The 18,290-nt window shown below is 36.3% G+C and overlaps 2 protein-coding genes across 2 annotated transcripts in view; one reads left to right on the forward strand and one right to left on the reverse strand.

Annotated features, from left to right (window-relative positions):
- The window catches only part of Cped1 (cadherin like and PC-esterase domain containing 1), a 263,515-nt gene that overhangs the window by 75,087 nt on the left and 170,138 nt on the right, over positions 1 to 18,290 (forward strand). Inside the window, exon 6 of the mRNA XM_046422379.2 lies at positions 18,018 to 18,147. Coding sequence (XP_046278335.1) covers positions 18,018 to 18,147 — 130 coding nt within the window. The remainder of the gene's footprint in view (positions 1 to 18,017; positions 18,148 to 18,290) is intronic.
- On the reverse strand, positions 14,775 to 15,969 carry LOC124077858 (mortality factor 4-like protein 1). The gene has a single exon (XM_046422381.2). The coding sequence runs from the start codon at positions 15,920 to 15,922 to the stop codon at positions 14,951 to 14,953; it is 972 nt and encodes a 323-aa protein (XP_046278337.1). The 5' UTR covers positions 15,923 to 15,969; the 3' UTR covers positions 14,775 to 14,950.

Consider the following 18,290-nt stretch of genomic DNA (forward strand, 5'->3'; position numbering starts at 1 on the left):
GCATAGCTTTGCTTCATTTCCTTGAAAATGAGAAAAATATCTGCTGCTTGCTGTAGACTTTTAATTGGAAACTACATCATTCTTCTGTCCACTTGGCATACCTAAGCGGTGATTGTGATATTTTATCCATATAAATTTTTCCTGAACCATTATGTACGCAACTAAATTGCTAGGTCTTCTTATGAAAATCTTGATGAGATACTTGAAAAACATTGCTTACTGCAAAATAGCTGAGGACGTTCTTGCAGCAATGGTCAAACATTTTTATTTTTAAGCCATCAGGGGCTCTACTTGGGACTTACAAGAGCTAGGTTAAGAAAGAGCACGATCAGCTTCCAGGATTTAGCTGCTGGGATGGTGAAAATTCATCCTGAAACTTTGATCTGTTCATTTATGCACTTTAAAAAATTTATTCATGGAGCTGGGGCTGTGGTTCAGTGGTAGTGCACTTGCCTGGTATGTGTGAGGCGCTGGGTTCGATTCTCAGCACCACATATAAATAAATAAAAAAAATAAAGATCTATCAACAACTAAAAAATATTTTTTAAAAATCTATTCATTTTGCATGCACACACACACACACACGGAGGGAGGAGGGAGGGGAGAAAGAGAGAGAGAGAGAGAGAGAGAGAGAGAGAGAGAGAGAGAGAGAGAGAGAGAGAGAGAGATTTAAAAGAGTTCAGTATTAGGCGGTACAATGAGTTGAACTTCAAGACAATCATTCTCCCAGACTCCTTCAGGTGGTAGAGACAGATATTGAACAACATAAAAACTACAAGTCTTATGAAAGCAAACAAACGGTCAGTAAGTTTCAGTGTTCAAAGCTTTCTTCACGTATCTTCACAAAAGTCCCCAGGGCTGTGCACGGACTCTTGATTTGCAACATATCATCAATATTAGAAAATAAAAGTCCACGAACATGATGCATTAGCTGAAATGTGCACCATTTCATAAACTGTGTGTGATGTGATATAGTATTGATGGAAGGATGGTGTTTGTTATTAGTCCTTGAATTTCTCATTGTTACTATTATAATTAATGAGAGTATTTATTGGGACCAATACATTGTAACAGACATTTAGTATTTTCCAATCTCAAATATTCTGTTACAAAATATATTGATAAAAGCCAAAAATGAGAGTTGCAGCAAACCACCAACAAAGAAAAATACATTCATATCCCTACATACAATCGCAGAGTCCTTCATCCTCAGTTGAAGTTGTGATTAGAAAGGACAGCTATCTTGGCAGAAGTATAATTAACTGAATAATAGAGTAGATTTGGAAGACATTTTACTCTTTAATGATGAGTTGGGTGTACTCCTGTCTGGAAGAGAAACACAGAGTCTATTATACACTAAACCCCCTTCAACCCTATGATTCATTGCATCAATAATTTTTGAGACTTATTTTCTTTCAACTTCTCCTAGCACCATCTAATGGTGAAACGTAGAATTTACTCTTCGGAGTCATTTTAAATAATGACATCATAGACTCATAGCAGCAGTGCAATCCCAGTGTGCATAGTCAAATGTTTTTCCACACCCAAGGGTCAATGCACCCCACAAAAGACAGAAGTAGGTAATTTATCCACATTGTCTAAGGGCATGGCCCATTTTGCCTTACCTTTTTCTGAACATCTGTGAGAATGTATGAACTGAAGACAATTCTAACCTAGAGGAGGTTGCTTTCTGAGTTATATAGCTAGAAAATAGCACATCCATATTCATAAACTTGAACTATTATTCTGTATTTTAATCTTCTATTATAATGAAAGAAAATAAAAAGGAGGTTTTTAAAAAATCTCTTATAGCTGAAGTTAATAAGAAATTGAATTTATTTATTTGTTTATTCTATTTCTCTTCCTCTTTCATTAACTAACGTAATCCTTTTAATTTATTTTTATGACAGTATTTACAGGTGAGCAGAGTTAAGTGTACTTGGTGCAGGCAGAAGATGACTTGCTTTGGTTCTGTTTGTTTTAGTGTCTTGACTGGCCACTTGGTAGCAGGTGGGAACTGCCAGCCTTGGGACAGTCAGAGCTGGGGATCTCCATTCTCACCAGCAGGCTCTCTCTTGAGGGTCCTTCTACTTTCTCTTGTTACCCCTTTTCTGATGTGCCTATTCTGGCCTCAACTCCCCAAGCCATTTACAACTTTTCTTTAGGCAGAATAAAAAATTTCCCATGGCAAACCTTACCCTGTGGTCATGTGTATGGAGTAGGGGGAGAGTCAGATGTGGGTGCAACCACCTACCTCAGGTCTGGGCCGTTAGAATGATGATGACACCACTTTTTTCACTTGGAAAAGCCTAGAATTAGTTGTTCTTGCTTTCTGAAGCTGCTTTCCTGGCCATCATAGCAGGATTGTGTGATATTCTTTATAATTCACTGATTTCACTGCCAAGCTGGTTTGTAAAGAATCAACCAATCTGAGAATGTGGGTTAATGAATGTGAGGAGAGCCAAATTATGTTTTATGGGAAATACATGATTTTGGTGCAATTAATGGTTCTTGAAAATAGTTTCAGAATGGGTAATTGCTTTGACCTGATTACGCAACTGCTAGAGCATAGTGGTAGGTGCAGACAGAGCCAGTTTCCATGTGTAAATCTCATCTTGATCACATAATAGCCTAGTGTCCTTGGGCAAGTTTCTTACCTTCTCCATGTCTCAGTTTTCTGTCTATAATATAGGTATGATCATCATTCTGTTTTCTACAATTGTTAAGAAAATAGATGAGGTTAATGTATTATTGTATTTGGCACAGTGTTATGTTTGATTGTTCAAGAAGTATTAGTTGATAATTATTAGCTACCACTTAAATGTAGTTTGGTGGGACCCAGGTTTTTCAGGACTCAGTAACCTGGAATAAAACTTGTATCCTTACCTTGGAGAGGCAGAATTAATATTGTCAAAATGACCATACTACCAAGAGCACTATACAGATTCAATGCAATGCCAATCAAAATCCCAATGACATTCCTCATAGTAATAGAAAAAGTAGTCATGAAATTCAACTTGAAAAATAAGAGACCCAGAATAGCTAAAATAATCCTTAGCAAGAAGAATGAAACAGGTGGCATTACTATACTAGACCTTAAACTATACTACAGAACCAGCATGGTATTGGCACCAAAACATACTGGTAGACTAATAGTACAGAATAGAGTACACAGAGACTAACCCACTTAACTAGAGTTATCTTATATTAGCAAAGGTGCCAAAAACATACATTGGAGAAAAGATAGTCTCTTCAACAAATGGTGCTGGGAAAACTGGAAATCCATATTCAACAAAATGAAATTAAACCTCTATCCATCACCATGCCCCAAATTCAACTCAAAGTGGATCAAGGACCTAGGAATTGAACCAGAGATCCTGCGTCTAACAGAAGAAAAAGTAGACCCAAATCTCCATCATGTTGGATTAGGCCCTGACTTCCTTAATAAGACTCCTATAGCACAAGAATTAAAATCAAGAATCAATAAATTGGATGGATTCAAACTAAAAAGTTTCTTTTCAGCAAAAGAAACAATTAATGAGGGTGAAGAGAGAGCCTACATTTTGGAAACAAATCTTTACCACAAGCACACCAGACAGAGAACTAATCTCCAGGATATATAAAGAACTCAAAAATCTTAACACCAAAACAAAAACAAAAACAAAAACAAAAAAACCAAAAACAAATAACCAATCAATAAATGGGCCAAGGAACTGAACAACACTTCCCAGAAATATATGCAAATATATGCAAAAATGTTCAATATCTCTAGCAATTAGAGAAATGAAAATCAAAACTACTCTAAAATTTCATCTCATTCCAGTCAGAATGGCAGCTATTAAGAATACAAACAACAAGTGTTGGTGAGGATGTGGGGAAAAAGGTACACTCATACATTGCTGGTGGGAGTGCAAATTGGTTCAGCCAATATGGAAAGCAGTAAGGAGAGTCCTTGGAAAACTTGGAATGGAACCACCATTTGATCGACCTATCCCACTCCTTGGTCTATACCCAAAGGACTTAATAACAGCATACTGCAGTCACACACACACACACACATATATATACACACCAAATTTTAACAAATCAGTATAATACCTACTAAAGTTTAGATTTTGAATGATTCCTAAGATCTTGAATGTTTCCTAAAGGCTCATGTGTTGATGTCTTGGTCCCAGTGCAGTAATGTTCAGATATGAGGCATTTAGGAAATTATTGAATTATGAAGACTCTGATCTCATCAATGGATTGTTCCATTGATGGTCTCATAAATGGTAACTGAATGAACTATTGGGGGGTATTGGAACTGTGGCAGGTGGAACCTAGTTGGAGAAGTAGGTTACTGGGCATGCATATATATTGGTCCCTAGCTCCTTCTACTCCAGTGCTCCTTCTCAGCTGCAGTGAGATGTGCACCTTTTTTAAAAAAAAAAACAAAAAAAACTCTGCCTCATTCCTCTTACCATGAGATACTGCCTCACTACAGGCCTAGAAACAATGGAGCCAAGCAACCATGGACTGCGATGTCTGGAATTGTGGGCCAAAATAAATTTTTCTTCCTTCAAATTGTTTTTCTCAGTGTTTTGTCATAGTGACCAAAAATGACTAATATAATATCCTACTATGATATAAAGGACAATTAGGAAAATAATTTATAATGTAGCAACATACATTTCAATATGTAAGTCTTTATGCATGATGACACCAGAGGATAATAGTACTCTAATGTTTCCACTACTATTTAGAAACACCATGATTAGGACAGCTAGAAATGCAGACTGATGTGCTGATATTATAGGGAAAACTAAGATTCTGTGGGAATGCTACTGTTGGTGATGTGCCTTTCCAGAATGGTAAACAACTCTTGAGAAAGTCACCAATAAAACAGAGATTACTGTTCTCTTCCTTGGCCATTGAATTGCTTTCTTGAAAAATTTAATGTATATTAAAACTGAAAAAAAAATGAGTTTTTATAAAGTTAAGACAAGACTCAAGACAAGGTCTGATTTAAAATAATTCCCAATCAGTCTTTTATCCATGCCAGTGTCACAGGAGATGACTACAAGTTTTGCGGGATAAAGAACAACTCCTTGTTGCTCAAGGGGATTGTTCACATTGTAGCAGCCATTTTGGTATGTGCATTGGTCATTGACAATGGACACCTAACTAAATAGATGCTGGACTTTTCTACCTCGCCAATGCATTTCAAACAAATATCAGATTTACTACACGAGGCATACATTTAACATTTATGGTCCTCTTCCATTAAATTTCAATAGCATTCCTAATAATTGTGATGCCTCCAAATACTGCCTTTGTCTTAGAAGGTGTATACTGTGTGCTCAGGAACACAGTCCTCCCATAACCTGGCATTCACTATTCATTTCTGCTCTGATGCCTATGGTATTTGCTGCATATCACTGGTCCTGCCCCCAATGGTGCCTACTTGGTGGAGGCTGTTGCTGCATCTGGCCACATCTATGACTAAGGTGCCATGTCCAATGTCAGGGATGCTGAGGTCCATATTGTGTCTGCTTCTCCCCTTGCTGCTGTTGAAGCTGTTGGAGCCACAGCCCATCATACCAGTCATTGTCCTGCCCATGGCCTAAGAATCTCTTTGTATTTTCCAAAACTTGAATAAATAAAAAATAATTTTTTTTTCATTTCATCAGGCAGAACCTTCTTTATTTTATTTTAGAGTATGATATTATACTTCCAACATTAATTTGAAAACTTTACAGACAATATGAAAACATTTTTTTTTTACTGTTGTTTTAGCTTTTGACATAAAACTTGGAGAGAAATAGAGTCTATGGAATATAAAACAATACATTCAAAGCTGCCCTCCTTATTCATGTCATTCTGTTATCTTGGGATTCTCTTGCCATCCACCTCTTTTTGATTTAGGACAGATTGATTCTTTGCTGCCAGTTCTCACGCACAGTTCTTCCAGTCAAGGCCAGACACAGCAGCCTGCTGGTGGAACAGAAATTAGCTTCACACTAACACTCTACCATGGGAGTAAATAATAACCAGATAGCACCTCACCATCTCTCATTGATCACAGAGTTAAAAAAGAAAAACAGGCGCTTTTTTTCTTTCTCTTTCTATTTTTGGGTGTTTGTGGTAGCGTGTTTCATATCACTGAGTTCCAACGATGTCATAACCAGACCTGAAGTGTTTCTCATAAGCAGAGTTGAGATACAAAGATGTATTTACCCTCTGAATATAAAGCCATCATTATTTCTATCTTTGTGTTCCAAATATTGCAGAAGCAGGAAAGTTTACTCTGAATCTAAATACAGAGTAAGGAATGAGTGGGGAGAGATGATGTGCTTAAGTAAACTGCTTATGCCTAATTTGTCGTCTTCAGTCCGGTGTTTCGTAATGTTTCTGTTTCTATATTCCTTGTCACAGTCCAGTGTGAGTCAGTCCACAGCCAATTTTAGAACACTTTTGTGTCATTTAAAGGAAAGAACTTTCAACTCTATTCATAACAGGCTGTAAAATGCAAGGTACCACCCACAAAACAATGTTTAAATTTTTCCATTACACAATTTATTGGTAAATCTACAAAATGAGAAATGTGCCAGGTGCACTCTGAGCTCTTAATTGAAAGAAGTTTTACCTGTTGGACAAATTTTAATAGGGTGTTTTGCTTTTTGTAAGCTATTTAAACAACATTTTAAACTGTTGGTGGATGAAAAGCCCTTGATCATATAGAATGTGGCTCATAGGGGAAAGCAAAACTGGAAAGAAAGAAAAAAAAAAAAACCTAGAGTCTGAAGTCAATTTTGAGAATTTCTTGTCTGAAACATGTCCTAATGTCAACTCAAAACTCCCAGGGCTGACAGAGACTGGATGTTTTAAGTAATTTGGGAATGAAAAACCAGATTTAGGGAATGGAAAGAAAGGTTGAGTGAAGAATAATATGCTCTGGGAAATCAGAGTTAGCTGCAAGTTGGAGATTAGGTGACGAGTTTTGAAGAACAGCCATGAAAACCTGAATTACAAATCATTTGGTGGATAATGGTGGCTGTGAACTTTTGTTACTTTTCACTCTAGATCCATGAAATTGAATGAACACTCTTGAGTTTAGCCTTGCTCCTTCTAGAAATTTTGTGTGTTTTTTCTAAGTCTGCCAGTTGCCTCCTGTGCCCCACAGTGACCATGCCATTTGTCCCACAGAAGGCGCCACAGCAAAGGTTCAGGCAGAAGGAACCCCACCCCAACCCTAATGGGACTAGGCCAGTAGCCTGGCAGAGGACTGAGGCAGAAAGGACCCTCTGAGAAAGCTGAGCATCATGTTTTGATAAACAAACAAATTAACAAACAAATGAAAACATCCCCTTCCAGCAACAGCACATCTGACTCCAAAAGCCTGAAGAGTAGTTTGAAATTTTAAATAGTATTTTTTTGGGGGGGGGAATGTGAGGGGTTACAGACAATAATTTGTCTTACTCATCACACAATAAATTTCCTGCCCAATTCTGTTTGTTTTACCAAACACCATCCTGCCCAACCTCTCTCCTCTTTGGGCTCTTGGTGCACTCCTCTCTCCAGCTCACTTATAGAGATTAATCAAGCATTTGATTTTTTCCTACTACCCCAAATAAAATAACAAAGACGTGGTTTCCATATAATATGTATCCATTTTCCTTAGATGGGAAAGGAAGAGAGGAAAACCAGGGCTTTGATATTTTATTTTCACTGTTGCCAGCTAACTTGAATACTTTCTACTACTTGCAATTCAAGTTTTTAAATCCAACTCCAGTGGCTGGGTTTACGCAGTCCCAAACAACAGACTTTGAGTGGTTATTTAGTGACATTAAACCGGGTGATGCCAGAGCTCACAGAATTTTTGAAGCAATGACTACACATGCCCAATTTACTGAAAATGACTCGAATGCTATTTGGTGTCACAAAGTATTTTCCCTAAGACATTTAGTGCATTTGATATTAAGTAGCAAGATACAAATGATTTCTTATCTTCCTGTTCTAAGACATCTAAGAAGCAGTTTAGAATAGGAAGTTCAAGTCTAGGATTTCTACACAGGGACACACAACATGCTGCTGTCAAAACCTTAAAGTCAGGGTTGGAGTACATAAAATATCTGGAAAATTTTTTATGTGTATGTATGTGTGTGTGTGTGTATATATATATATATATAAAATGTGTGTACATAAATATTATATAATTCATATATATATGCTAAAAGCTTCTTGGTGATAAAAAGATGAGAGATGTCTGAAAAAAAATTAAAGAATATCCTTATAGAAGTATTCATCAGAATTCAATGCCATGGCCTAAATTGTACCTGAAAAAGAAACAGGTAAGCTGTAGAAGTTAAAATCCAAACAAGAACAGGAAGAAATAATTCAATAATTTAACACCTAATTAACAATTTTAAGAACCAGTTGTCATTTAGGCCTTCAGATACGAAGGCCCCAACTCTTTAGGTTCAATTAATTGGTTAAATCTTTAGTCATTTATGAGACATAAACTAGGTCAGAGGCACTTGGCTAATGATCCGCTCAACTAGCTAAGGTTGAAAACCGAGACACCATTTCAAATCTCATCAGATTGCGCCTGACTTCTGATGCATGCCCTGGTGTCCTCAATCTGTTAGAATTGGATTCCTGTGTGATAGTGCCACTCTGCCAAACCTAACCCCACAGAGTCCAATCATATTGCTGGTCAACTGGAGAGAAAGAAATCTCAGGACAGGATGGTTCAGTAATAATATATTTGCTCAGTCTCTGAACCAAAAACATTTTCTGATATAGTCAGATGTTCCTGGCCTATTTTTGGCATTTGAATCTCTGGCCCTCATCAGATTTAATTTTGGCAACAGGCTCTAGAATCTGTATGTTCTATATTCTTACCTTAATCAATTTAGGAATTACATATTATGAAAATTCTGATATTTTAAATAAGTGGTTGGCTCAAATGTAATCCATTTATTTGTAAATAATGCAGAAGGAGATGAGCAAATTGGCAACAATACTGTGCACAATTTTCTGTGCTAAAGATGTGGTGTAAAAATGGCAGGTTGAGAAGCCCCGTGAAGTCATCATTTAAGAAGAAATAAGTTAATGTGTAGTTCAATTTAAACAAGGGCAATGACCTCCAGTGACTCTATTTTACATTTAAATCAGGATTGACTTCAATGTACTTAAAAAGAATTTTGAATCACTGTTATAGAATTCTAGTAAGTCATTAATTATTCTGATATAAATTATATTAATAATATTTCTTGGTTTCATCCAGAAAATGTTCCCAAGAAAAAAGTTTAATGTGAATCAGGTGATTAACTTATTTTCACTGTGGGTGGGCTTAGGTAACTATTTTATTGTCATATTTGTTGCAGTCTGTGTATTAATATTTGTTGGAAGTTGTGTTTCAAATTGTTATTAATGATGCTCATTAATTTATATCAAATTATTCATCTTGGGCCTTGCTGAAGTAATCAAGCATTTTTCCTTTTTTTAAAAAATTCTTTTCCTCTGGAAAATTCATGCAGAAAAGCATCAAAGGAAAATTAAGCTGCCATAAAATAATAAAACAATCTTTCATGCTGTTTGGTCATTGCAGTAAAATCATAGGGCAAGAAAATTGAAGTAGTAGTCTAGACATCGCTTTTATTACCAAGGAAAATGAGCAGAATTCAAGGACCTTATGTTGTCATGGTCAAAACATAGAACAGTCCATGGGGAAAATTGTTTTTGTAGAATTGCTTGAGTTTGACACTTCTACTGAAAAGCCCAGGAGGAGAGCATTTATGGCTTGCATTTACTGAGTGCTCAATAGGCGTTTGACTGATGGATCAGTTAGTTGGTGGGAATTTTATATGATGACTATCCCTTTAAAACACATCACTATGCATTGCTATGTCTTTGATCTGGTCGTTTTTATAGGTCAAATTGTGTCTCCACTTATATCAGGATATGGAGCACATCGTATTTCCTATAACAAAATACAAGTTATTCTTTTTCCCTAAAAGAGTACTGCATTGAAATACCATACTATTTGTACTTGTCATTTGATGTGTACCCCATACAGTAAGAGTATATAAAAGATATTATGTAACTATAGAGAAGAAATTATGATGCCTAAGACACCTAGGTCATAAACCAATAATGTCAGATCTTCAGAAATTAATTGTAAGTTGCCTGAGTTATGTTGGAATTATGTATTAATACTATCTTTATGTGTTTTATGTATCTATCCGGCCAATGCTCTTTGCATAAAATGAAAGTAAAAAAGGAATATGTTGATTAAGAGCTAGCTCTGTTTTGTGTTTGAAAAGATGTCTCTCTTTGAATAAAATATAGAGGAACAGACTTGAATATTGTAGTAACCAGGCTAGTCCTAGGCTTCTCCATCCATAGAACCTAGTACAGAATTTCTTGAAATAAGTGAAGTAGAACAGAAACTGAACTGCTTTCTTGGGATACTAGCTTGTCAAACCCAAGGAAAGTCACATAAAGTGGAGAGTGTGTCTTTACAGTCTGTTTCTAAGTAACCATTTTGGTTTGGGTCTACACACCTGTCCTAATCACACATACTTCTTGTTTTGTTCTTAAGAGACCATTGTCAAATGCCAGATGTTTAAGAATCACATCAAAGAAGACCTAATGGGAACCTCTAATTGTTAAATAAATCAAAGGGAACAGAAGTTTTGCTCTAGTTGAAAGTTTTTAAAGTTAGAAATAGGACTTCTAAGTTAGAGAAAATAATTCTACTAACCTGCCACTAGTAGTCTCTACTTAATGCTCTTTGAGCACTCAATCTGAGCAAAGAACTGGGCAAAGCACTTTAAGGGAATTTGATATTTTTGTCAGCATCCATAAGAGATTGGTTCTTATTATTACTATTATTATAATTTTCCAGGTAAAGACAGTAAGCTAAGAAAGGCTAAGGTATTGACTGATAGCCACACCGATGAATTGATAGTCATTAAAAGTCAAGAATTATGATTTTAAAAATAAATGTTATTTGTAATGTGATTTGTAAAATATTTTTGAATATAATGTTGGTTAATGACTATGTACAACATGTTGACTGAAAAAGAATATGCACCTTTATTGTTTTTTCCCATGTTTTCTTAGACCATATTCAGTCTGTTTGGTAAAACAAATGACACTTTGGGCCCAAGTTCAACACTTTCAGAATATCCTTATAAAAGGCAACCTTTCTCTTGGCTATCGCTGGTGACCCTTTCTTTTGTGGTTTCACGTGCTCTCCATGGTCCTAGAAATCTTTGTGAGGTATCTAGGTCTTAGATAATTAATCTTTGAGATGTTGATTCATGCCTACTTCTCAGGTCTGCCAGAGTGCCATTAAAGCATCCCAATGTGGATATGGTATGCCATGCCAATCTAAGGAACATCACATTGAGATGAGAGAGACACCAAGCCCTCCCATATTATACACATATCTTGTGTCTGAACAATAAATGTAAGTGCACATCTCTAGTAAAACTTTTTGATACTTGGCTTGCTCATTATTTCTATTTCTATATTCCCTTTTTCTGAGATCAGTGCATACATCAATGAATACATCTCTGGTTATCTGTGTAAGAAGAAATTGAGTACACTATTATCTTCTCCATTAAGTCATAATAGCATATATTAAGAATGATATCTTTGCACCTGGAGTTACAGAAAATTAGACTTGTAAATGACCCTAGACATCAACTAGTTATTCCTTCAGCCATCGTTGTACAGCACCCCATGTGCTTTGCTGCTGTAGTTTTTTTATCATCACACAAAGAAGGAAACAGATCAAGAGGAAAAGGTATTTTTTCTCTCTAGGAGGTGACAGAACTTTGACTATGCCTCCCATCATGTTTTTCCAGAGCATAGGCCAAACACTCATTGTGTGACATCAGGGTCTTATCCTTGTCATTCCTATCATTGACATGGAACCTTCTTTCATGGGTAGTATATGTGTGTATTCTTGCTTCTCCCTCAGTGGGCACCAGGTGTAGTAAAACAAAAAAGTGCATTGACATTATGAAATTGCTGATATCTGGTCAACATTCAAGCATTGTTTACCTAACAAGAGGAAATTTCATATGGTTCAGTGTACGCTATCTTTTCCTGCAACAAACTCTCTATATACGTGCGTGCACTCGCGTGCACACACACACACACACACACACACACACTTGTTTCTCCAAGACATGTGGCTAATAAGGAGAGGATTAGAGCCCATACTCATATTTTCCAAGAATTGACTTTGTGCTGGATATTCTCCATTTGCCCTTCAGGATTGCCTGCAGACCCTTTTCTAGGAGGCTATCCTGCCTAGACTGCACCAATGTGAGTCCTGTCCTCTGACTCTAGAAGAAATCAAGCATAGGAGGAGACAATTGGGGATAGCTATTCCCCATTCCTTTCCTGCTGGACTCTGGCTTTGAAGGAGCTGTGTTCCTCTACCCGTAGTCATAGCTCTGCTTGACAGCCCTCTCACATCTATGATCAAATTGTTCTAGATATAACTTTAGTTTGTGTATATATGAGGTTATATTTGCTATGCATGTGTGTTCTGAAGTTATATTTGAATAACATTTATACCTTCAAGTTTTGTATTGAGATTTGTCAAGGCCCTTAGGTAGGAATAACAATATACTTATAAACAGTGCGTATTTATACTGCTATTCTAAAAACTAATTGTTAATTGTTTTTTAAGGCCATTAATATTATTAGACATTTTAAAATAAGAAAATACTGGCTAAGTTTAGTTTCTTAACATGAAATTCAAGGCAATATCCAAACATTTGTGAAATATAATTATGCTTTTACTATTATTTTCATATTAATTATTAGTTTAGGGGCAAAACATTAAATCTGATGCAATATAAAATTGACAAGTAATCTTTGCTAGTACAAATATTTGCTAGTTTTTGCCTGTGGTATATATAATCATGTGCTATATAAGTCAAGAAGAACAAGTAACCAAAGAAAATATTTTAAATTCACTAGAATAGCATTTTGGTCTCTAAACACATGTTGGATTAAACTCCCCCAAAACTGGTTTATTACTGGAACAAACATTGACTGAGCATCTATTATGTGTCAACATTGTGTTAAGTGATGTGGAAAGTTTAGAAGATTCATGGGAATCACATTCTGATTCTAGAAAGCTCCTTAACAATGTCACAAGCCCAGTAAGTGTTGATTGGCAAGAATGGAACTGATAATCCAGGAGTTTCAGTTCTGTTTCTATCTTCCTTTTCATGTAACTGCACGCAGTCTGCAGGCACTCAGTACATAGCTAGCTAGATATTAAAAGGCATGAAAAACAGTCTTCATGCATCCCTAACAAATTGTTCATTTTTACTCTAGGCGATCAGTGAAGTTACAAGCTTCAGTGCTCTCTGAAATAAGCTTAGAGTAGGCAATAAATAAAAGTATAGCACTATTCACCATGTGGCATTTCACATCCAAATCTATTATACATTCAGTCTTCATATTGTAGGGCAGGAAAGCCCTAAAGATGCATGTGAGGCCCTTAACATTTAATTGCTTCCTAAAGATGTTAAGCAGTGTGTGTTAATGAATGAGAAAAGCTATTTGGAAGATGATCTGTGTCCTAGAGCCTCCGCTCCCAAATTCCTTCCAGGAAAAGAAGCTAATTTGAGCATCATTTGTAGAAGATTTCTAGGTTCTTGGAGTGTGTCAAGAGGTTAGGGAGAAGGGGAATGGGACAGGAAAAAAAAAAAAAGATTGGAATGGATTATTGAGAGAGCCTTTGGTGGACAGCCCCCCCCCCCCCAAATAAAAAGACAGAAGAGAGTGCCTCTAGATAAATCTTTGATTCTATTAACAATAATCCAGGACCCTAATTGTTTCCACAATTATTTATAAACTTATGTAAAATACAGTTAGAGCTTCTCTATATATCAATGGAGTTTATTTCCATAATCAAGTGGAGTGAGGATAATTTTATATGTGAAGGCATAACTAATGCCAAAGGTGTTTTTTGTTTGTTTGTTTGTTTTTAAGAATCGCAAAATATAACCACCACCAAGTCAAGGATAACATAATGGAAAATCTAAAATTTATTCATATAGTATAAATAAACAAATAAGGAGAATTATTTAAATCTATATTTAGTTGCATTATTCAATTAGTTTCAGGAGTAGATGTGGAAATCAGACTTATTCTTGGCAATTCCTGTGCTGAACTCTTTTGACTTCTTGTCATAGGCTCCTCTACTTGAGCTAAACCAGACAAAAGTTACATAAAATTGTTTATTCTTTTTTTTTTTTTTTGAAATTTAAAGAAAAAATTTATTGAAGATTTGAAAAACAATTCCTAAAAGATTTGACTTTTCCAGAAAACTGTAGCTACACAATGCATTGCGTCTATCATGTTAAAACGTGCATAAGACACAAATACAAAAACCATGAAACAAGCCACCATTCTTCAACAATTTGAGCAAAGATATAATGCCTAAGGAACAACATGGATGACTTGCGAAGGATGGGCTCTTTACTTTAAGCACCATTAAAAAAAAAAAAAAAGGAGCACAAATGGATGAGTGTGTTCAGTTATATACACTGAATTGAACCTTTGGCACTAGGATTCAGAGCATTTTGTCATATAGCATTAACACATATTATAAAAGTGCGTAGTGTCAAAGGAATAGAACCACCAGCATTCAAAAGCAGCTTTGTCAACTAGGCAAACACTCTACAGCATGTCTCTCTGTTGTCCATCATAGAATACACTGGTAGCAACTTTGAAATGAAATTAAAAGAAAGAAAGGAAAAAAGGAGCAGTAACCCCTTTTATTTTCTCTGTTTAAATTCAAACAGAAAACAAACATCAATTTTGTTATACACTAACATCTTCAAAGTACATCATTTGTACAAGAGAAGGACTAAGAACAAAAATGTGTTTACAGAGATCCAAACACAAGTGAATGAAGTACACCTCCTCACACTGCTTTCCGATGGTATTCAGGAGGGGCGACTTCATAATCGCTGGCACTAAACAAAGTTGCAGAATTCTTTGCCAGGTACTTGAGGAAATCATGAAGATAATTCAGTAATAAAGCAAGGCTCTTCTCATCCAGAGGTGTATAGGCCAACATTGCTCCAATTCGTACAAATAATCTCAGTAGATGTGGCGCTCCATACACCTGGGACATGGGTGCATCAGGATGATCTGCAAGGATTTCAGCATACTGAGGTCTCTCAAATTTGTAGAGCAGTTGAGTGCCCAGCATTACATTGAAGTATTCTTTTATTCCTGCCACAACTTCATTAACAGCATACTCCTTATTATCTGTGTTTCCTCGAGATTTCTTGTAATTTGCATAATCCTCAAGAATAGAATCCACATTCTTCTTCGCAGGAAGATAAAAGAGCTGTTTCTGTCTGGTAATTAAGTCCCAGTCATCAACAAGCCATGGTTTTAGCTCTTCAGGAATCTTTACTTTAACTTCAACTCTGTTCATAAATGTTTCTTCATTTTCAACAGTAGGATCTACCCGGGCCCTTTTCTTCCGAGGAGGCTGAGGTGTCTCACTGGTACTGCCACCATCTCCATTTCCAGGTGTTTTCTGTTTGTTCTTTTTGGTTTTCACTTCAACATTTTTCTGTTGCAGACCAGATGTCTTCTTTCCTGGAGCAGCCCCTCTCATCTTCCCCTCTGCATACTGCTCCTGATTGGCTTTTTGGAGTTCTCGCTGTTTCTGCAGATTGGTGTCCACGTACTTGAGCACTCTGCTCTCTGGAACCCATTCATCCCAATTTTTATTCCAACCACTGTAATGTATAAAGTATTTCACTTGTTTGTCCTTTATGGCAACCTTCACGCACTTTGCTTCATAAAGGAGAGGCCCATGAAAGCACAGCACTCGCTCACCCTCCTGGAATTTCGGCTTCGGGTCCTGCTTGGGCGCCATTTATAAGTGATTCGCCGCCTCCTCCTTCTCCCACCACCCCCGACTACCGCCCCCTACTCTCTACCCCACCCAACTTCGCGTCAGACGCGCCGTCAGGCACAGCCAGCTCTACATCCTGGGCCCGATTTGCCAGCGCCCGTAGACCTCACAACACAGCGACCTGCGCATCCGCTGCTCCAGCCAACGGCTCTGTTTATTCTTTTGCCATATTTTTTGACTACTTCCTTCAAGCTGTTGAGGTGCTATCCTGGTGAAATGGTACTGTCCTAGTGAATATATCTAGTTTTTTTTTTTTTTAATCAGCTATGATTGGGTTTCAAATTGATGTGCTTCCTGGTAGCAAGGGTCAAGGGAAATCAGAGTATATTATACCATTCTCATATTATACCAAAGAAGGCTACAAATAAACTCTTCTAGAGAAATGCTATGTTTTCCTAGTAATAATTTCTAAAGAAATAAGTCTACTTCGTAAAATTTTAATTAAGAGCCTTCATTTTCTTTCAGCAAATATAAAGGTTATATAAACATTTAATTTTCTAAAAGTTGTGATTCTCAAGAGAAGAAATTATCTTAATGGCTCTTCATTTGTCACCTTCAAAAACAAAGCAATTTGAATATTTTCTTTATTATGATTTATTGGAACTTCATTAATAAGGAAGGCTTACAAGTTAGTTATTGTTTTTGAGCAAGATCACACTGTGCTAAATAACGAGATATGGGAATACATCAAACAGCTTGACTTCTGCTGACTTTTACTTAAGAGTGTGAAGTGTTTTAAATTAGACTATGTTAGTATTGATAAAATGTGCACAAGGGGAAAAATAATTTAAAGGCTATGTTTCACTTTGAGAGATAAATTATTTGATTCAAAAATAAAGCACTGTGACCTGTGAGTGAAGAACCAAAACTCTCATACACTCTGAGAGACAGTGTAAATTGAAGCAAGCTTTTTGGAAGGCAATTTGGTAATGTCTAACAAATATACAATGCATTTACTCATTGAACTGACAATTACACATGCCCAGAAGAATCTGCCCCTAGATAAACTTGTAAAAGTTCACCAAAGTTCATCATAGTATTTTTGAAATAGCAAAAGAAAAACATTACAAAAGTAGTCTAAATACACAGCAAAAAGGGATTGGATAAATGTATATTCATTTAATGGAACACCCTAAGCTAAATAAGAAGTGTGTATAGGATAATTCTACATACGCTGATATGAAAGGACTCCACAGTGAATTAATGGGTAAATGTGAGACATAGGCCATGATGATTTGTCTTCTGGATTATTTTAGTTATATAGTTTTATGTGGATATGCTGATATTTATATCAATCACATCAGTTTATATGTAGGAGAAGCAAATGTGGGTGACCTGTTGTGCTTATTTAAATTTAAAACGTTAATATATAAGCATTGGCTTTTGGGTATTCCTAGATGGCAGTGGACTGGAAGATGATTTTCATTTTACTTGATAGCTTTCTATAAAATTTGAGGTTTCTAAGTATGCATATGCAATTCTTTTACTTTTTTAAACATATCAATTTGAGTGTTCTTAAGTAAGTTATTTATTATTCTTTGTTTTCATATACTCAAAAACCCAATAATTTATTTCTTACAAAACAAGGACTATTGAAGTTTCCAAGGTAATGAAGCATGACAAATGTTAGCATATGAAGCATTGTGTTGTCAGGAAGTCAACTCAAGTTTTCTGTGAAATATTCACACTGCAAACAAAATGCAGCTTCTACAGCTGTCTTCCTTATATTGAGAGTCCGTCCCTTAGCTGTATGAAAGATAGGTCAGTGTTGGGTTGGGTAATTAGAGACATCAAAGTTACCTCCACTTCTGAGCAAGAGAATTTTAAATCAGTTATTGCAATTGTTTTCTTAGTCCAGGGTAAAAGAACATGCTACAAAACAAAGTCCTCTTTGAACAACATACTTCATAGACCCAGCTTGAATTCAGAATGTAAGGAGAAATGGTTGTATATCTCCCATGGACCCTGTTTAACACAGCATCTTCTATTTTGGAAGCAGTTCCAAAAAAGAATCATAGAATGACTGATTGTCTTCTGCTCTTTTGAATCTTTCCAGAATTGAGACTTCCAGTGAGTCCCTCTGTGTGTCTGGATCAGGGAGTACAACAGCCAAGTACTTCAAGTCATTTTTTAAAAACAGCGAAGCCACATATGTGGAAACCATGGGACGGGCGACGTGAACAGCTGTAAGCTGAACATTTTGAATTGTTCTATCCAACAAACATTTTAGGAGACAAGAAAGAAGCCCAGAGGGAGGTGGAGGCGGATTGCATCTTTGAATTATTAGGTTCTGTTACATAAATTTTCAGGGCTCCCTTCTTAATAAGCA

The sequence above is a fragment of the Marmota monax genome, unplaced genomic scaffold (assembly GCF_021218885.2).
Source record: "Marmota monax isolate L192 unplaced genomic scaffold, Marmota_monax_Labrador192_F-V1.1 WCK01_AAM20220418_F8-fsc00027, whole genome shotgun sequence".
NCBI classification, from domain to species: domain Eukaryota; kingdom Metazoa; phylum Chordata; class Mammalia; order Rodentia; family Sciuridae; genus Marmota; species Marmota monax.

Excerpts from the sequence above, each read along its gene's own strand:
- LOC124077858 (XM_046422381.2), bottom strand. The coding sequence starts at position 15,922 with ATGGCGCCCAAGCAGGACCCGAAGCCGAAATTCCAGGAGGGTGAGCGA.